Here is a 22,629-nt window from a genome sequence, read left to right on the forward strand (position 1 = left end):
TTTTCTGTTCAATGATGCTCCTGTAATGCGGACGTGACCTTGTTATCAAGGTCATTTGCATGCAGTGTTTTATTTCGTACAATGTATTTTCCATTTCTATTATTATGTATGTATATTTCAATTATTAAAAATATTTTCCAGGGATACTGTATTGTGTATTTTGGCGAAATAAAGTTTCTTTCTTCTTTCATTGGGCCAACATGAAGATGCGGCATTAGATAATATTGTATTTCATTTGAATTAATCTCTGTTTGATGAATTGATGGTTAATTTTGTGTTTGCAGACTTGTCCGAGCGAGATTTGATCTACACTGAAACCCTGATGCAACGTGGCAAGGTCGACTACAAGGGCAAAGAGGTGGTGATTCTCGGGGGAGGGGATGGTGCCCTGTTGTACGAATTGCTCAAAGAAGAACCGGCCTTTGTTACCATGATGGAGGTAAGCATTGGTTAAATGGGGTGCATTGATGCTATTTATGAGGAATATATCATTTTCAAAAAAAAAAAAACGATTCGTGTTCTTGGTGGAGTTACTCCCGTAATTCCTGCAAGCCATTTCAAAAACTTGAGTTTAAAAACTTATGGTGTTTAAAATTTTAGGTGTTTAAAAACTTATGGTGTTTAAAAACTAGAAGGTTTGAAACTTATGGTATTTGAAAACTCGAAAGCGTCCCAACATCTGAACTTCTCACTGAGGTGGGGATCTGATAGTAGAGCGTTACCCTTAGGCTCAACTCACACTTACGCGACTCAGGCCGAGAAGAGACTCGACTCTAGTCAATAGTATGTGTTTCCAAATGGTGACACTCAGACCAGTCGATTCTAGTCTCCGCGACGTCACCATTTGAAAACACATGCTCTCGACAAGAGTCGAGTCTCTTCTCGACCTGAGTCGTGTAAGTGTGGGTTGAACTCTTTACTATTTTGAAGTGATCTGTTTGTTGTGAAAAATAAGCATAAATTTGAACCAACATTCATATGGCACCCGAAATAAGAACTCTCTCCTGTATTACTCAATTCATAGAACAACTTTGTTTGAGAGAGGGCCGTATTATTAAGGCTCAACCCACACTTACACGACTCAGGTCGAGAAGAGACTTGACTCTAGTCGAGAGCATGTGTTCCCAAATGGTGACACTCAGACCAGTCGATTCTAGTCTCCGCGACGTTACCATTTGAAAGCATATGCTCTCGACTAGAGTCTAGTCTCTTGTCGGCCTGAGTCGCGTAAGTGTGAGTTGAGCCAAAGGGTTAACGCTCTTCTATCAGATCCCCACCTCAGTGAGAAGTTCAGATGTTGGGACGCTTTCGAGTACTCTGAATCGAAGATTTTGCTCTGATCTGGACTCTGACTGGTAAATTGAGTACCACCATAGAGAAACAATGGTGCAAGTAGATATCCCATGGTATAGGGCGTTTATGTCGCAACTTTTACTGTTATCTCAAGCTGATTATTGTCGATTTTCACTGTTTTGTTGGGGTGAGAGTGTATGAACGGCACAATATGAGAGACTACCAGTGTGACACAGCTTCACGGGAAAGAATTACATGAACTATCGGCTTGAGATAACAGTAAAAGCTGCGACATAAACGCCCTATACCATGGGATATCTACTTATGCTATTGTTTCTCTATGGTACCACACATTGGGTGAATGCTGTGAAGAAGCTGTTAACAATAGATTACTACAACAACTTGACAGGTTGCATGCTGCAAGAGCTCTGCTCTGTTTAGCGTAAATCCTTTTGGTCAATTCGCTAATTTGAATTTCAAATCTTTCATAACATAGGATGATTCTCCATCTTGAACTTTCATGTTATATCCAATTATATACGTGTTTTCATAGTTTTCTGTTTGTTCTATCTGATCTAAGTGCAATTAAATAATCCTGAATTTACTCCGAAGATTCACAACTTTTAGACTGAGGCTCTTAATCAATACAAAACAATGAGTAGGTAGTTTCTTATTCTATGACCTTTGAAAAATGAAAGAGAGTAAGGCTAGTTTCACACTCATTCGACTCGTTTAGTTTTCGGTTCGTTTTCGGCAAATTCCGATAAGTGTGAAACGGTAATTTGGTTTGAATTCTATACCGAATAGAAACCGCATAGAACCGAACGCCCACTTGACTCTAATAAATTCCATCAGGTTTCAATTTGTTGCTAGCGAGAGGCTACTTTCACACACTTTCGGTTCGGTTCGTTTCGTTTTCAGTTCGTTTTCGGCAAATTCCGATGAGTGTGAAACGATGATTCGGTTTGAATTCGGTACCGAATAGCAACCGCATAGCACCGAACGCCCCCTCGACACGAATAGGTTTCATCATATTCGAATTCGTTGCTAGGGAAACAGGAAACAACAAAGTCTTTTACACACGCTTTACTTTTTTGTTTTTATTTTAACCTGATATCGTGATTATCTGTTTCAAAATTTTCCAAGTCAAAATCATATGGTCAATTCATTTCTGTTAGTTCACAGGAACATTTTTTATCAATGAATAGTTTGCTAAAAAAATATGAAAGATTTAAATTAAAACTCAGGGAGAATTTTTATTATTTTTTTATTTTTCCACGAATATTACATGATTCAATCAATGGAGAGAAGAGATGAAGCTTATATAACATGTGACAAAACAAGGAACAAATTTGCAATTTAAAAAAATAATCTCTCTGAACATCCAAAATTAATATAAAAAGAAACTATTCAAATAATTCACAATTTTTATTAACTTTAAAATGTTGTTGTTCAAAAAATAACATCTTACAATTTTACACCAGCTGTTATATTTAAATATACCAGCATGAACTGTGAAAATCCAAACACAGCTGTGTTTGAGAAGAAAATACCTAATTAGAACCGTACGAATTGAAACCTGACATGTATGAAAGCCTCATTCGTTTTCGGTAACGAACCGAACCGAAAACGAACCGAACCGAATGAAACCGAATGCGTGTGAAGCTAGCCTAACAATGGACAGATTTAGATGGAAGTTTGCCAACCAATCAAACGATTGAGCTGAAAGAGAAGACTAATGTATTGAGATCGTTTTATACTTTTTTTCTAAATGTTAATTCAAATTACAAATGGTTTGTAGTCAGGAAAAACTAACTTTTTATCTTTTCTGTTGTTTCCGTGTAGCTGGATGAAGTTGTTTTGAGAGCGTGTAGAGAACATTTGAGGGGCTGTTGCGGCAACTGCCTGGATCAGTTGAAAGGAGATAGATATGAGGTAAGTTTATTCTTGAGTAAGTAATATTCTTGTCATTGATTCACATTATAATCAAGTCATTTTGGTAAATTCCCCAATTTTATTGGTTAATCAAACTATCAAAATCATTCCAAATAATGTTATTTTTAGATATTCATTATCTTCACAATATCCGTCTGGTCAATTCTATGCTATGCGTGGTAAATAAAATATTGCATCTTCGTATTGTTGATTGTTTATTAAACTGCGCCTACAATGAGAAAATATTTGACGTGTAAAGGTGCGTACAGACTTTCGCTCTGCTCCTCAATCGAACATCATTCGAGCAGAGCGATTGATGATCGACCGGGGAGCAAGAGTGGAACGCGAGAAGAGCGTGTAACAGAGGTCGAGCTTGGCAAGCTCCTAGGTCGAGCTAACCAATAGTTGCGCATGCGTGGTCAACGTGTTTGTAATGTTTGTTAATAGTTGCGATCTCTGTGTTAGCAAATAAAATTATCAAAATCAATTATTAATATTATTAAATTAAATAATATAAAATTATAAAAGCATTTATAATAATAGGTACCGGCATATTAGCATTTAGAAGAATGAAGCCGAACTCCCAATCAAGCTTTTCACCTTTGAAACATTGAAATAAATGAAATAATCATAATATTCATTATAAATTTATTATATAAACGTAATGTATTATTAGGCTACCCAGCAATCCCCTGGTCAGAATATTTTATTTAGTTTTGTCACCCGATCAGCTGGATTGAACGTTTCACATTTGTGAGGTTAGGTTGTAGCCAAGTCAACTATAAGAAAAGAGCGGATCGATCATCCTTCGAACATATTTCGAACCTCAATCGAACCCTTGCGTAACATCTCGCGTAACGTTCATGATCGAATCGTGTTGGAGGCGCGTATATCTGTACACACCTTTAAGGTGCGTACAGATATACGCGCCGTGAACATGAACAATTCACTTTTTATCAGCTGACTATATCTATATTTTTACAGAAACGGTAAGATACAGATATAAAAAGCTTGACATCAGCTGATTGAAAGTGAATCGCTCATGTTCGCGGCGCGTAAATCTGTACGCACCTTTAGGTTCAACTCACACTTACGCGACTCAGGTCGAGAAGAGACTCGACTCTAAACGAGAGCATGTGTTTCCAAATGGTGACACTCAGACCAGTCGATTCTATTTTCCGCGATTGTCACCATTTGGAAGCACATGCTCTCGACTAGAGTTGAGTCTCTTCTCGACCTGAGTCGCGTAAGTGTGAGTTTAGCCTTAATGTTTAAGGTACTCAAGAAACAAATAAATTATACTTTTATTAAACAATGTTTTATCTTATTTCGACAACTAGAAAAATGTTTCAATTCAATTCAATTTATTTCACCAAAACACAAAAACAGTACAAAGATGTGACAATCAGAAAAAAACAATAATTATTATTCTAAATATCTATATCATCTATCTGTAAAATACGGCTGGAGGTGAAGAACTACTGGCATAAGTGAAACACTTGTTCGCCAGTAGGAGTAGAGACTTAACTGTTTCTAAATCTTAAGCTAATAATTTAAAATTGAATCTTTTTATTCAAACAATGGTAAGTATATTTAAAATAAATGTTATTAATTGTGAATTAATCCTGACAATAATGAATAGTTCTAAAAGCTGAAAAAAATTTTGAACTCATAAAATATTAAGATGGAAATAATAGTTGTGAAGTATCCAGTTTTTAATATTTATTGGTACAAACTTAATAGGTTCGGGATGTAGTTTACAATCTATGTTTGTTCCAGTACTTATAATAGACTAGCTGTTTATTTCATCAAGACAATTGTAAAATACAATAGTTACACTTTTTACCAATCAAATGGTATCATACATTAAAATAACAATATTTTTGTTATAGCAATACTATAATAGAAGTCTCCATTAACCGTAAATTACAAAAAATAGTTACTTCATAGCACGTTTGTTGACCATCATACAGGGTGCCCATAGTACAATAGTTACAAAGTTAGGTGGACCGTCCACTGGAACCGATTTCATCCGAACTAGCATTGGCCGAAAACTACCGAACTCGTCCGAACGATCCCCCAACAAAGAAAGCTATTGCAACTGGTCCATACATACGGCCGTCTCCGGCCGAACAAGTTTTAGATCCGAATTGAATGGGATTTTCCGGCTCTATCCGTCCGAAGTCGAGCTGAGACAACATTATCCTAACCTCAAAATTGTTTCACAGTCTTTTCTGTTTTTCTTTTTTGAACTTGTTCTGTTTTATAAATCTTTTTTTATTATATTTGTGTGTAAACACACACAGAAGAATGACTTTCCCTACTAACTAGCTTGCCACTTCACTTTCTGGCAACCAGCCAACTAGGATTCCTCACTTAAATTTTAGCCATCCGAAGTTCATTTCCAATTTCTCTCGAAAATCTTTTATTCTCGAGCATTCTATTCTCATCGAATTCAATGTTTTGTTGCAGCTAATAGTCGATGATTGTGTGAAATCGATGAATAAAATGATAAAGGAGGGTTTATTCTCATTTAATCCAATGTTCAATTGCAGATAATAGTTGATGATTGCGTGAAATCCTTGGACAAGATGATAAAGGAGGGCAAGAAAGTGGACTTTGTGTTTGGTGACCTGACCGACATCCCAGTGTCGACCACACCGCAGGGTGAGGCCTGGGACTTCATCCGGCTCATTCTCAACAAGGCAATGCAAGTGCTCAAGCCCAAGGGCATGTACATGACTCATGTAAGTTTTCACACTTTTGACAATTCACTTTCATCACTTTGCTATCATAGATAAAAAATAACGTAAGAATATAGCCCATAGTAAAGGCTGTTGTGAACTCAAGCTGATTGTTTTCTATTATACTGTTCTTTTGGGGTGAGAGTGTGAGAATGGCACAATATGAGAGACTACCAACGTCACATAGCTTTATGAAAAAAAATCTGGTGTGGTACACTCACACAACTTTCCTTGCTCATATTTGAAACTACGATCAGACTTTTGTATATGTGTATATATAATTGTTTTCAGAGTACTTTTTCCTTTGTGTAAATTGTGAAATTCGATGATTTTTTTTAGTCGTCATTTTTTTAAATTCGTCAAAACAGCTGTTCTGTAGATGAAATATCTCGACTATGTGTTCTTTTTATGAACTTCTCTACCTACCTACCTCATGCACGAGAAGGAGGTTGCAAAGTCCATTTCTCAAGGATGGGGTGGACCCCCCATTAGTTTCCCAGAAAGGAGACTCATGCCCGTTAATAGAGCTGATGAATAACTATATAGAGTATGAATTTGAAAAAAATAGGTCGTTATTTTGAGAAAAACATGGTGAAAAACATGGTTTTTTTAGTAATTATCCGCCATTTTTCTCAAGTATATTACGGAGCTCCTGCAATTTTCTCAGAAATGAGACTCATGTCAGTTGATAGGGCTTATAAATAGCTATCCATGGTATAAATTTGAAGAATATCGTTAGAGCCGTTTACGAGAAAACCGTGAAAAACATGGTTTTTTAGTAATTATCTGCCATTTTGATTTCAATTTTATTGAATTTCTTAAAATCGTGAAAAACATGGTTTTTTTAGTAATTATCCGCCATTTTTCTCAAGTATATTGCGGAGCTCCTGCAATTTTCTCAGAAATGCGACTCATGTCAGTTGATAGGGCTTATAAATAGCTATCCATGGTATAAATTTAAAGAAAATCGTTAGAGCCGTTTTCGAGAAAACCGTGTATAACATGGTTTTTTAGTGATTATCCGCCATTTTTCACAAGAATATTACGGAGCTCCTGCAATTTTCCCAGAAATGAGACTCATGTCAGTTGATAGGGCTTATAAATAGCTATCCATGGTATAAATTTGAAGAATATCGTTAGAGCCGTTTACGAGAAAACCGTGAAAAACATGGTTTTTTAGTAATTATCTGCCATTTTGAATTCAATTTTATTGAATTACTTATTGTCCGATACTCATGATATAAGGACCTTAAGTTTAAAATTTCAAGTCAATTAGGAATGGAGTTATCGTGTTCACACACACACACCACACACACACACACACCACACACACACACACACACACACACACACACACATATATATATATATATATATATATATCTGTGTGTGTGTGTGTGTGTGTGTACACACACACACATATATATATATTGTAATATTACATTTTTCTTCTCACATTTGAATCGAATCTTCAAATCGAGATCTATGGAACTTTATAGTAAATGTCAGAGTTATCAATAGACGGACAAATTTTTTGACGGAGAATTTATTATCGTAAATGTTTGTTGCATTGTTCCATAATGTCACCGAGGTAGGGTTAACAAATTACTAAATAAATCGTTTATTTAAATAGAATATATGTATAAAAATTTAAAATAACATTTTCAAAATAAAGTTTTATTGAGAACAGATGTAGAATGTGAATTCTAAACTTGTAAATTATGATTTTGTGGTGACGTGTCTGTAATGTTGGAGGCGTTGTCTTCGTGACATGCAACTTATGTTTTTTTCCTGTTCTGAAGCTTCTTCTGAAAAATGGCTGGCTACAAATGTTGTCGTGGAGTTTTGCTCTAAATCATTTTCGTTTATTAATGTTTTAGATTGAGTTTTATATAAATTTTTGTGCAAAATTAGCTATTAGTGTAGTAAAGCCAATAGCCACTGTGTTTCAACTGTAAACTAGATAAGTATTTTAGTTCGTAGTTACTTGAAATAATTAGGCTTGTAAGTTATTGTTCTTTGTATATTTCTGTGTTTTGCCAAAATTTCATCTGAAGATTATAAGTTAATTTGCTCTGAAAACTGGATTTCTCATTCATAGGCAATATATCCATTCACAGTTTATCAAGAATCTATTTTATTGGAGCCGACAACTATTCTTAGGTTGATAGGTGTTAAATGCTATTCCAACCGTTTAAGGAAAAATTGGTAGCACGGCAAATGTTACCCCTGTGGTGGGACCGAATTACAAAATAAATATGTCCCAAATGGTACACTATGAAATCCCTGGTTATAAAAATTATTAGTAGGATAGATATCTTGATAGGTTATGAATGGTTTGTTGCTGAGTGGGAAATCGGTTCAAGAGAGATCAAGTCCTAATGAATATATTATCTGTGCAGACTAGCAAAATGGCATACAATATGAAAAATATTAAAAATGATGATGAGTTAATAGCTGCCTTAACACAACTGTTTGATAAGCAAGATGCTAAGTTAGACCAAATGTTTGATGAGCAAAATGCTATGTTAAATGCTAGGTTTGATGAGATGAAGCAAGAATTTGCTAGCATTAGACTAGAGCAGGCTAGTATAAACCTTCTATTGAAAAATGCAAATGAAACAGTGAAAGATAATCATGAAGATGAAAACAAATTGAAGCAAGACGATAGTAGTGTTAAGTTACAAGATCAACTCATTCAAGTTTCTGACAATGTAGGCCTAGTTACTGTTGTTGAAAGGGTCAACCATAGTGAAAGTGTAGAATTGAGTAAAGAAGTAGGTAGGGAGTTGTCTTCATTGAAAGTCAACTATCAAGAAAGTACTATTGCTACATTGAAGGTTAAGAAAACAGTAAACAAATCGAATGTTTCTATGGATCAGATTACTACATTGAAGGTTAGGAAAACTATAAATAAAATGAATGATTACATGAGACAGGTTTCTGTGGAGGTTAGGAATAATGTCAACAAAATGAATGTTGCTTTGAGTCAAGTTGATGAGTTCAACTTTCAACTGAGAATTGAAAAGGTGTATGCTATGCATTCTCAAGTGAACATGACGAACTTTTGTAGGCAAAACTGCTTGGTTGAAACAAATGAACCTATGAATAAAATCATACTATTGAAGAAAACAAAACACAAAGTTTCCATTGATGTGCTAGTATTCAAAGGTTGTTTCAAGTTGATTATTTACAAGATGATGACTGTGAGACACATGATGAAAGGGTATTCCCCAACACACAATGATTAGGAATCCTGTGTCATGCCGGGATTCAGAATAGCAATGACCGTAAATACTACGTATGGTAAGAGTCCATAATTGTATCTTTTTTCTTTCCTGCAGCCTATTTTCTTGGCCCTTAATCTTTTCAATTTTCGATTCTTTCCTGTCTTTGTGTAATATTCAGTAAATTTCTTCTATGATGCATATCTTAACCAATCTTGTCCATAGTCATTTAATTTGTATTTTTTCTGAAATAATATTAGAAGTTGAAATAGTAGCTTATTTTCCTAATCTTTAATTGTTGATAAAACTTAACTTTTCTAAAATCTATCCATTGTTGTGTAAATAATTGTTTGCTTGCGGTATATTTTTTCATCATGTATTACATATTTTAATCATGTCTATTTTTTTCAGGTATCATATTAGGTAATTAGGTTTTTCAGAGCAATTATGTCCCATGTTCTCATCTTTCATTGCATATCGTGCCATAAGCCATATGTAATTAGGTTATAGTTTTCTTCTGGGCTTTTAACCCATTTTGCATTTTATTTTTTCTTTGCTGTCCAATACTTTGGATTTTTGGTAGACAAGTAGGTGTGATTTTTTTAGAGGTGTGGGCGTGAACCACATACGGCTGGACTCGATTATCTGACCTACTTGTTTGCGATATAAAAACCTTATGACTGCAACAACAAATGTTTGTAAAACCTTTTGCATACTTTTGTTTTTGTGGTCCGATACTAGAGTCTGCTATCACATTGCCTTACAGACATCTAGGAACTATCCACCCAGTCACAATAGTCAACATATTTTTTCCTTCACCAGTTGTTTTTGTGGGAGTGATAGCTCACAATTATAACAAATTAGAGTCATACTTGGAATTTACAAAATTCCATAGTAGTATATTTTATTAAATATACTTCCTCATGAAAGTTCAGTACTGACATGTAGGATAGGCTCTAATTAATCTTTCTCTTCTTTGTATTGTTTTAGGGAATTTATTTACCCAGTTTTCTTTTTCTCTTGTTTGTATTTTTTAGGGAACTTATTTACCCATATTCATCTTGATCATCTTTGTATTATAATCTTGAAATGTTTGTACTTATTATACAGTCTTTAAATTTTAAATTATTTAAAAAAAAAATAATTGTTCAATTTAAAACGTTTTGTTATATTATTAATTGAAATAAGTGTTTTGTAATTGATTTTTTTTTTAATTTTAAAACTGTTTGTTCTATAAATTTTGATATGATTGATTATCGTTTGAAATGGATGCTGGAGTGTATGTAGAATTTTTAGTGGGGTTTGTTGATTAGAATTTTGCTGGTATGTGATTGTTTTTTTGAGATGGAAACCCATTATTGCCTAAAGAAGGAATAACAGAGGTTATGACTTAGAGAGGCAGTAATGAGATAATATTTTTGTGTTGATTAATAATGTTGATTGCCATAGATGCAAAATAATGATTAATAATGTTGATTGCCATAGATGCAAAATGATGATTACTTATGAATATTGTTTGCCTTTGAAGCAAAATATTATTGATGTTTTGAATGGTTTCTTGTTTAATGATTGATAGTAAAGTTTTGTCATGAAATGTAGTTTGTGTTTAGAACATTGAAGAGTCGAAATAAACTATAGTATCCAACAAACGATGATTAATAATATTAAATAATTTGCTTTTTATACAATTTTTGAACACAAAATTAAAACTAAATAATTTTGAAACCCTGAATGATAAATCATAAATGTGAAATGAACTTGCTATAAATGAAATGTTATATTAAATGGTAATGAAATGCAGATATATTATGAAATGATTGTGAATAGAAGACCAATTGTCTGAAATTATTGAAATATGTATTGAAATTAATTTTTTGTTGTGATAATCTGATGTTTTTTTTTTACAATTTTGATAATGATACAGGGTGTTATGAAATTCTATTTCTATTTTGAAGAATGGATTAAAATTTTGATAATTGAACAGTGAATAGATGAAAATGAATGATTTTTTTTTTTAATTTATCATTGATATGTCCATATTTCACAATTTATGTATTGCTGACTGTATAATAAGATGTTAACAAATTTCAATTTCATAGATACTTAAAATAATTTTTATGTGTATTAGATTGTATTGATAGCCTAATCAAGTTTTTCTTTTTAGTTTATAAGCATTTTAAGATAACAGGTACAGCACAGACATTAACATTGAAATAGTTATCATGTGAATCTCGAAATCAGTAACAAGTGAACGCCATGAAGAGTGTTAAGAACATTTGGGTGATTTTCGAACTAGTGTGACATAACTACGCCAATATCTACGCCAAAATCTACGCTGCGGCCTACACTAATACCTACAACAATATCAACACTAATAGCTACGCCAATATCTGCGCCAATGCTGATGCCAAAATCTGCGCCAATGCTGATGCCAACAACAAAAATCAATGCCAATGCCTGCGCCAATGCCAATAGCTACGCCAATGCCAAAATCTGCGCCAATGCTGCACCAATGCCAATAGCTACGCCAATGCCTGCGCCAATGCTGATGCCAACACCAAAATCAACGCCGATGCCTGTGCTAATGCCAATGCCTGCGCCAATGCCAATGCCTGCGCCAATGCCAATGTCAACGCCGATGCCAAAGCCGACACCAAAGCATACGCCAATAGCAATGCCAATGCTTATTGCTGACTCTGTATCTCAAACTTCAACACTACTGCATTACCTGGAGGTAATTGCCATCCATGTTCACATTCACAACTTTGAATTCAGAAGAACAGTCACAGTATCATGAAAGAATTGATTCAAAAAATCCTCTCCTAAATTATTCCTGTATGCAGAACTCTAAACCTTGAAAGCTGAAAATATCAAAAAACCAAACCTTACCTAAATTAATCCTCACCTAAATTAATCCTGTATGCAGCGTCTATCTCTTTTCCAAAAAACGAATTACATTGTCATTTCAAGCCTGAAATGTACATTGTATAATTACAAATATGATACAAAATTTATGTGACTGTATTGAATTTGGAATGCAGCTGTCTACTACAAACATGAAGCAATGCTAACTGAGATGTCACCTGTATCGAGTTTGGAATGCAGCCGTCTACTACAAACATGAAGCAATGCTAACTGAGATGTCACCTGTATCGAGTTTGATATGCATCAGTCGACTACAAGTATCAGCCCAACACTACCTGCATCCAGATCAGCCCAACACTAACGTCATCACACTGGAGTCACACTTAACTGAAAATCATACTGAGTGCCTTAACGGACTGTTTTCCAAAATGTGCATCAATAAAATCAACAGCGTCAATAGTGAAAGAAATGAACATTTTTTGATTTATTGAAATTTTATGTGAAAATTAAATGTAACAATTCATCAATTCATAAAAAAAAAATAAATAATAATAATAATAAATTTTTCATTCAACATACTAAATTTTTTTTATGCAATAAAAATTAAATTTTTCTATCTATTAAATTTATGTGCAATTTCAAAAAACTATTCTTTACATATTAAACTTTCTGTTGAGATATTTTTCTTTAAATTATAAAGCTAAATCAAAAGTAATATTGATATTCTATATTTTGAGATATTGTTTGGAAACATATAACAAACGCTATTGATGAATTTTTATAATAATTTTCAATATTTTTGGATGACATGTAATGTTTTTCTAGAAAAAATTGTTACTGTTCTCAAATTTAAATTTCAACAATTTTCATTAGGGTCAATGTAAATTTTTTCTTTAAATTTTCAAACAGTAAAATTTTTTTATGTCAAGAGGGGGGTATTTGTAATATTACATTTTTCTTCTCACATTTGAATCGAATCTTCAATTCGAGATCTATGGAACTTTATAGTAAATGTCAGAGTTATCAATAGACGGACAAATTTTTTGACGGAGAATTTATTATCGTAAATGTTTGTTGCATTGTTCCATAATGTCACCGAGGTAGGGTTAACAAATTACTAAATAAATCGTTTATTTAAATAGAATATATGTATAAAAATTTAAAATAACATTTTCAAAATAAAGTTTTATTGAGAACAGATGTAGAATGTGAATTCTAAACTTGTAAATTATGATTTTGTGGTGACGTGTCTGTAATGTTGGAGGCGTTGTCTTCGTGACATGCAACTTATGTTTTTTTCCTGTTCTGAAGCTTCTTCTGAAAAATGGCTGGCTACAAATGTTGTCGTGGAGTTTTGCTCTAAATCATTTTCGTTTATTAATGTTTTAGATTGAGTTTTATATAAATTTTTGTGCAAAATTAGCTATTAGTGTAGTAAAGCCAATAGCCACTGTGTTTCAACTGTAAACTAGATAAGTATTTTAGTTCGTAGTTACTTGAAATAATTAGGCTTGTAAGTTATTGTTCTTTGTATATTTCTGTGTTTTGCCAAAATTTCATCTGAAGATTATAAGTTAATTTGCTCTGAAAACTGGATTTCTCATTCATAGGCAATAGATCCATTCACAGTTTATCAAGAATCTATTTTATTGGAGCCGACAACTATTCTTAGGTTGATAGGTGTTAAATGCTATTCCAACCGTTTAAGGAAAAATTGGTAGCACGGCAAAATATATATATATATATATATATATATATATATATATATATATATATATATATATATATGTATGTGTGTGTACACACACACACACACCACACACACACACAACACACACACACACACACACACACACACAGACCAACACCCAAAAATCATGTTTTTGGACTCAGGGGACCTTGAAACGTATAGAAAACTTGAAATTAGGGTACCTAAATTTTTTTGGAAAGCAATACTTTCCTTACCTATGGTAGTAGGGCAAGGAAAGTAATAACTACTTGGACTATCAGCTTGAGTTAACAGTGGAATTTGGAACATGAACTCCCTATACCATGGGATATCTTCTCATGCTCTCTTTTCTCTATGGTGTTATTGAAGTATCTTTCTCAAATTAGTATAATAGAAAGCATTGCTTGCAAGATCATTTATTTGCAAACTTGACATTCTTTTCTAAGTTGATCAAGCTTTTGTATTTAGTACATGATAATGTTATTGGAGCTTATAATTTTCACAAAATGTTATTGTAATGTATTATAAAATGTTATTGTTGTGTAAATAAACACAGACTATTTAATAAAACGTTTTTGTGTATAGTGAGGTTCACGTTATAATGTCAGTGTTTGATTAGCAATGGTATGTATTGCAATCCTTGTCTATCATTCAACAAATCGGATATCGCTATCTCTTTCTCGCTTTGCTCTGTTGCCAGATCGTCCTTTAACAATGTAGAATTAATAATTAATTGACAAAATATTTTATCTTAATTATGAAAATTCAACATGAAATTATTGAAAAATATAATTCCTTGCTTAATAAAATATAATTGATTATTTTGAACGAGAATGAACAGTTAATATTACATCAATAAACCTACCGTCTTTAGAAAGTATTGACAAGACGAGGATCAGCAATAGAGGTTAATCTTCTATACTATAGTAGTCTTGTATACTATAATCTTCTATATTATAGCGCTATGCTATATTATTTGTTGAATGATAGACAAGGATAGCAATACCATTGTAAATCAAACACTGCCATTATAACGTGGACCTCATTATAGTTGAATCGTTGAACTCTAGTATATTTTGTTGATGTTTTTTAGGGAAATGGTGCGTCAAGTCCGCAATCGTTGAAGATGTTTGAAGAGCAATTGAACAATCTGGAAGTGCCCGTTGAATTCACTACTGACCGGGCCTTTGTTCCGTCCTTCCTCGAAGACTGGGTCTTCTATCAGGTGTGTAAAGCATATCATTCAAAATACCTTCACTGAGTTCATTTTCAACTGTCAGCATCATTCCTTATGAACAAAATTAGCAGCGCTTCTCATTCAAATCAAATCAACCATTTTTTATTGTCTTTAACAATTTCATGTATAGACAACGTCAACAAATTAAAAACATAGATAATTATTATTAAACGAAAATCCCAATTAAATGCTGTAAATCATCCCGAAGACTTATGTTACTACCAATATTGACAACAGGGTAAGAATAAGAATAAGAATATTTTTATTACCCTTAAACAAACTCAATTTTAATAGGCTACGTCAAAATACAGTCAGTTTTTTAAGAATACTATGTATACATATAATTAAATATTCTCAATAATACAATAAATAATATAATACTACTATAATAATACCTATAATGAAATACAATCTAATTCTTTAGAAATTATTATTTTTGAATTGTATTTGTGTCAGATACTAGGTATTCATTTGTATTATAAAAAGGGTGGTTCTTTAACCATCTATTTAAAACATATTTAAAAGCTTTTCCGGCAGATTCCGCACCCATAGAGGAAGTTTATTGAACATCAGTCGTAGACTATGAATTATTATTTGTTCCCGGGCTGACAAATAATTTTTGTATAGTAGCGCTCATCGAATTTCCATCTAGCTGTTTACCCTGTTGTCAATATTTGCAGTAGCAGAAGTCTTCGGGTTGAATTTTAGCATTTAATCGGGATTTTCGTTTAATAATAATTATTCATCAATTAGCATTTGAACAAATGCAACTTCCAATTTATTTCCATCTCTAAAAACATAGATCTTGGTCTCATTAAACAAAAGGCGTACTCCGACATATTAGTATCATTGAACGTACCTGGTACAGTGAAAATACCTTTTCCATCAGTTCTAATGGGACTATCCATACTGTCTTAGTTGGGATGAACGTGAACTGTCCCATTATAAAACATGGGAATAATATTTCTACTGTGAAAATATAATTTCCATCAGTTCTAATGGGACTTTTCATACTCGCTTAACTGGGATGAGCGGGAATTGTCCCATTAGAAAGCATGGAACAATATTTCTACTGTGAAAATATTATTTCCATCAGTTCTAATGGGATTATTCATACTCATCCGGCTGGGATAAACGGGAATTGTCCATTTAGAAAGCATGGAACAATATTTCTACTGTGAAAATATTATTTTCATCAGTTCTAATGGGACTATTCATACTCATTCGGCTAGGATAAGCGGGAATTGTTCCATTAGAAAGCATGGTAATAATATTTTTACTGTATCCAACATGTACACACTGATACTGATATATGTGGGAATCTAGCTTTAATCAATGCTGACATTTTGAAGTAAATCTCAGCGTAAAATATTTGAATATCATAGTAGAGAAAATATAGCATAAGCTTATGCTTATATCATACACTTTTTTCAGTTTGTAATTTAGAAAATATTAATATTAGATACATTTAAAATCAGATTAATAAAAATCTTGTAGTACCCTTTATTTTTTAAAAACTTTAAAATAGTTCAACAACTAGTTTCGACCCTTACTTTTTATTTTGTTTTTATTAATTTGTTAAAAAGTAGCCCATGTGAGTGGAGTGTTTTTATTCAAAATTAGATACAGTAGAACTTTTGAACCTGACAATTTTGAGTGAATCTCACTGTAAATATTTGAATATCATCATAAAGAAAAGAGCATAAGCTAATGCTATCATTTCTCTATGATAATAATAAGCTCATGCTATCTTTTCTCTATAATATCATTCAGTTTGTAGTTTGGAAAATATTTATATTAGATACATTCGAAATCAGATACAGTAGAACCCTGATAATTTGTTCCCTATGAGACTAGTGCACCCAGCTGAGCAAATTCAGGGTGGCCACCTACAGGGGAAACCGGGAGAACCTTGAATTCCCCATGATTTTACTAACAGGGAAAAATACCATGAATTCCTCATGATTTTTTTCCAATTACTCATGAATTTTTCTTAAATTCCAATGAATTTCTTTAGTAAAGAAGTGTACAGTAACAATAAGCTCAAATAAAAAACACTATTATGGCTAGCAATAATAATTGGCAATGCTTTTGAACTAGCCTACCTAACCTAAAAAAATCTAAAACATCGGCTATGGTACTGTGCATACAAATATAATTATGGTTTCATTAGTGAAAGTATGACTCAGTATACATAATAAATTTCAAAAGTATTGATAACTTTGACACTGTAGTCTATTTTCATGATTTTTTGTTTTGTAACAACTCACTGATTTTTGAAAATGGACCCTGTCCGAAAGCACTCTTCCACACATAAGTAGTTAGAAGAACTAATCCCTCACAAAAATAAACCAGAAACACACTTATAATTTGTATATGAACAAAAAGATAATCATGAACTGAGGTAAACTTATGTATTATTTACATTAAAATATTAAATGTGTGATTCAATTTGTTATTTTGTGGTAACAGTGCTTGGTCGGGCTACAACTTACTAATTTTATGTTGTTGATATTATTCAGAATCAGTCCTTTACTTAAATTATACACTATTGAAATCAACTGTAGATTTCGGAGTCTAAGAACATTTTTTAAACAAATTTATTCCTATCAGGATTCAAGTTAATTTGTTTTAAGAAGACTTCAACATCATTCGTTTCTAATAACTAGACTTTTAATTTAACCTTGGAGCTTACCATATTATTCAGCTGTTTCAATTCTAAGGGTTACATGTTATACACACTTGGTGAGATGCTTAGGTAGTGTCTTCGATAGACATGGGAATAATATTTTTACTGTGAAAATATAATTTCTATCAGTTCTAATGGGACTTTTCATACTGTCTTAGTTGGGATGAATGGGAACTGTCCAATTAGAAAACATGGGAATAGTATTTCCTCTGTGAAAATATAATTTCTATCAGTTCTAATGGAACTTTTCCTACTAGCTTAGCTGGGATGAGCGGAAACAGTTCCATTAGAAAGCATGTAATAATATTTTCACTGTAACCAACATGTACACTGACTTGTAGGAATCTAGCTTTAATCAATGCTGACATTTTGAAGTAAATCTCAGCGTAAATGTTTGAATATTATAGAGAAAAGTTAGCATAAACTTATGCTATCTTTTGTCTATGATATCATAGTTTTTTCAGTTTGTAGTTTGGAAAATATTAATATTAGATACATTCGAAATCAGGTACAGTAGAACCTCTAAACCTGACAATTTTGAGTGAATCTCTCTGTAAATATTTGAATATCATCATAATAGAAAAGAGCATAAGCTCATGCTATTTTTTGTCTATTATATCATACAGTTTTTTTCAGTTTGTAGTTTGGAAAATATTAATATTAGATACATTCGAAATCAGATACAGTTTAGAACCCTGATATGAGACTAGTGCACCCAGTTGAGCAAATTTCAACATTGCCAGATTGTGTGCAATTGAGATTTTTTCATGCAAGCCCTTGTGATGAAATACGTTAAGGCTCGTTTGCACAACAGCCTGTTAAATTTTGATCATGATTAGATTTCACGAGTACCAATCAGAAAAGGTATTTCCTACAGTATTATTATTGTTTATTGTTTTTGAAGGGATGGATTCAAGGATCCAAAGGTTCAAAGAATCCCACACGTCAACCGAAGCTTATTGTGTTCCCAAGTAGTATGTTAGTTAGGCAAACTAATACCTGTGTCCTTTACAAGAACCAAGAGTTTTTCCCTATACTAACATCCCATTCGTCACCTGGTTGCAATCCTTGTCGCAATACAGTGTGATATGCTTGGCAGTCTCTTCAGACTGATTAGTCCTCGTGACCTACGTGAGTTCCACTCCTGGCCTTCTTTGTAGGTCTTTCCGCTGAGGAAGGGGCGGCCAAGTTGCCTCTAGGGCGCCCGGCCACCCTTGACTCAGCCTCTTGACCCACATTTGTGCCTGGTTTTCACCCATCACTAGTCTCTTGAGTTTTTTTTGCCCCTCCGAAACTTCGCAGGGTCAAAAGCCTCACCTCTCTCAAGAAGTTTTGCCTAAATGGCCGTCCTTCTTTGAGCAGTGGTGAGTTTTGGCCTCTCCACCCACAAACTCGTGACTCACGTGAGTTCCACTCTTGGCCTTTTTGTAGGTCCTTCCGCTGAGAGAGGGAACGCCAAACTGCCTCTAGGGCGCTCGGCGCCCGGCCAACCTCGACTCAGCCTCTTGACCCACATTTGTGCCTGGTTTTTCACCCATCACTGATCTCTTGGGTTTTTCTTTTTGCCCCTCCGAAACTGCCCTGATGGGGCAGATCCCGTGGGTTTGAAGACAAGGCAACTTCTGGAGTTACCTTGAGGTCCATTTTAGTCGCCTCCTACGACAAGCATGGATACTGTGGGTGAATTCTAGTTTTCAACACACTCTTGAGTACGGTGATCGACTCAAAGCTCCCCCAACCCACATGGGGCATTTCCTACAGCAACTATGTATTCTTTTTTATAACCATATATAGTTACTGTAGTATTACCGAGAAGAAGGTTACTCTGATTGTTTCTCGTGGACTTAATCGAGATTAAAGTTAACAGACTTTTGTACAACAGAGTGCTAATTTGAAACACTTCAACAGTGTGGTCATAGTCATCTAATATAAATGGGCTTTTGGCTATGAGCATCTACTCATGCAACAGTTATGCATATTCTCTAATTATTAAAGATAGATCCAAGCAAATCAATGTTTGGGAATAAAGAATTAATACAATAAGTGCCCTACTTCTATTAATGTTGATTTTCCAGTTGAAAAGACAATATCAGTTATCTGGTGTTCTTATTGCTGAATCCCTATCCTATCCGTTTGAAATTTTGGCCTGATTGACGAATTAAGTTCTTTAAAAATTCGCCACTGGCATTACTGACGTTTTTGAAATCCCCTCCTAGCGAATATAAGCTGCTTAAACATTTTAAACCAATCAATCTGACAATGAAGATATTAATTGGTCAATGAAGATATTTACTTTGAACTGCTGCATGTCTTCACATAGATGTTTGAAGAACACATTTGAACACACATGATGAGCGCATGCACTGACATTTTTACATTTTCTGAACTATTTCATGACTTCACATTGATACTATGTGATGAAGAACACATTGGAACACACATGATGAGCACATATACATTGACATTTCTACATTTTCTGAACTGTTGCATGACTCCACATTAATATGTGATGAAGAACACATAGAATTGAATCGAATTGAAAAACACATTTGAACACACACAGTGGCCTTTCTACATTTTCTGAACTGTTGCATGACTTCACATTGATATGTGATGAAGAACACATTTGAACACACACAGTGACCTTTCTACATTTTCTGAACTGTTGCATGACTCCACATTAATATGTGATGAAGAACACACATGATGAGCACATATACATTGACATTTCTACATTTTCTGAACTGTTGCATGACTCCACATTATATGTGATGAAGAACACATAGAATTGAAAAACACATTTGAACACACACAGTGGCCTTTCTACATTTTCTGAACTGTTGCATGTCCTCACATTGATATGTGAAGAACACATTAGAACACACACAGTGACCTTTCTACATTATCTGAACTGTTGCATGACTCCACATTAATATGCTATGAAGAACACATTTGAACACACATGATGAGCACACACACTGGCATTTCTAATTGATCAATGTTCATTACATGCATGATTATTGATTGAATTTTGGAATTTTGTTGCTAAGTGGGCTATGTGTGTTCTGTAGGTATGGCAAAAGCCATTGCCCAACTAGCAGCAACTGGTGACGTTAAAAGGCAGGGAGGGTGGCGTGTCCAAGGATCAAAGCGAAACACATCACAGCCGTCCGTGGCCTTCCTGATATTCGATAAATAATTCAGCTTCTGTTTGTTGGTAGATTGTAAAAGGGATTCTGGGACAAGTCATTGAGCTCTGGTCACTAATTAGTTTTTAAAGGGGGTTCTGGGACAATGTCATTCACCTCTGGCCAATTAGTAGTTTTTAAAGGGGGTTCTGGGACAATGTCATTCACCTCTGGCCAATTAGTAGTTTTCAAAGGGGGTTCTGGGACAATGTCATTCACCTCTGGCCAATTAGTAGTTTTTAAAGGGGGTTCTGGGACAATGTCATTCACCTCTGGCCAATAAGTAGTTTTTAAAGGGGGTTCTGGGACAATGTCATTCACCTCTGGCCAATTAGTAGTTTTTAAAGGGGGTTCTGGGACAATGTCATTCACCTCTGGCCAATTAGTAGTTTTTAAAGGGGGTTCTGGGACAATGTCATTCACCTCTGGCCAATTAGTAGTTTTTAAAGGGGGTTCTGGGGCAATGTCATTAACCTCTTGACCTCTGGCCAATAAGTAGTTTGTAAAGAGGATTTTGGGACAATGTCATTGAACTCTGCCCCACTTACTAGATGTTAAAGAGGGTTCTAGGACAATGTCATCGAACTCTATCCCCTGGTGATAGGTATTAGGCTCAGTGATAGGACAATATCATCGACCTCTAGTCACCAAGTAGTTTGTGACAAGAGTTCTGGGACAATGTCATTGACCTTTATCCCCTAGGTAGCATGGTCTTAGGTCCAGTAATCAGAAGGTGCCTGGCACAAGGTTTTGATGACTTTGTCCATGGTACCTTTTGATTAATGTGGAAACTGGACAAGAGGTCTAATGGTGCCTAGGGAAAGGGGTCAATGACTTTGTTCCAGAACACTTATTTCAGGGTAGCATGTTCTGAGGTATAATGATTAGAAGGTTCCAGGGACAAGGTTTTGATGACTTTGTTTATGGTACCTCTTGGTTAATGTGGAAACTGGACAAGAGGTCAAATGGTGCCTAGGGAAAGGGGTTAATGACCTTCTTCCAGAATAAGGGTAGCATGTTCTGAGGTATTAAGGTGCGTACAGATTTATGCGCCACGAACATGAGCAATTCACTTTAATCAGCTGACTATATCTGTATTTTTACAAAAACGGTAAGATACAGATATAAAAAGCTTGGCATCAGCTTTTGCTCGAACATGAGCAATTCACTTTAATCAGCTGACTATATCTGTATTTTTACAGAAACGGTAAGATACAGATATAAAAAGCTTGGCATCAGCTGATTAAAAGTGAATCGCTCATGTTCGCGACGCGTATATCTGTACGCACCTTGATGATTAGAAGGTTCCAGGGACAAGGTTTTGATGACATTGTCCATGGTACAATTTGATTAATTTGGAAACTGGACAAGAGGTCTAATGGTGCCTGGGGAAAGAGGTCAATGACTTTGTTCCAGAACATTTCTTTTAACTACTTTTATTGATAAGTTTATTGGTTCACAAGAGCTGGGAAGGCAAATTTTGTTTAAAACATAGCCCAAAGCTACAGAAAATAGAAGGAGATGATAAAATAGTTTGAATTGAACAAAACAACGAAACAAAAACCGTCAGCTTTATTATTTTATGATATAATTGTTTATAACTAATAAGCAAATCTCTCATACCAATACTTTCTTAATCAGTCTCAACTAGAATAATATGTGTTATTTTTTCACATCAATTTTCTATTATATAAAATATTCTGTGTACCGCATATATTGTAG

General features: G+C 34.1%; 1 protein-coding gene across 1 annotated transcript in view; it reads left to right on the forward strand.

Annotated features, from left to right (window-relative positions):
• The window catches only part of LOC111061098 (spermine synthase-like), a 33,815-nt gene extending 12,026 nt beyond the window's left edge, over positions 1-21,789 (forward strand). Inside the window, exons 5-9 of the mRNA XM_039438173.1 lie at positions 285-439; positions 3,139-3,228; positions 5,784-5,975; positions 14,887-15,018; positions 20,791-21,789. Of these exons, the coding sequence (XP_039294107.1) occupies positions 285-439; positions 3,139-3,228; positions 5,784-5,975; positions 14,887-15,018; positions 20,791-20,817 (596 nt within the window). The 3' untranslated portion in view covers positions 20,818-21,789. The remainder of the gene's footprint in view (positions 1-284; positions 440-3,138; positions 3,229-5,783; positions 5,976-14,886; positions 15,019-20,790) is intronic.
• The last annotated feature ends 840 nt before the right edge of the window (positions 21,790-22,629 follow it).

The sequence above is a fragment of the Nilaparvata lugens genome, chromosome 11 (genome assembly GCF_014356525.2).
Source record: "Nilaparvata lugens isolate BPH chromosome 11, ASM1435652v1, whole genome shotgun sequence".
In the NCBI taxonomy this organism is placed as follows: domain Eukaryota; kingdom Metazoa; phylum Arthropoda; class Insecta; order Hemiptera; family Delphacidae; genus Nilaparvata; species Nilaparvata lugens.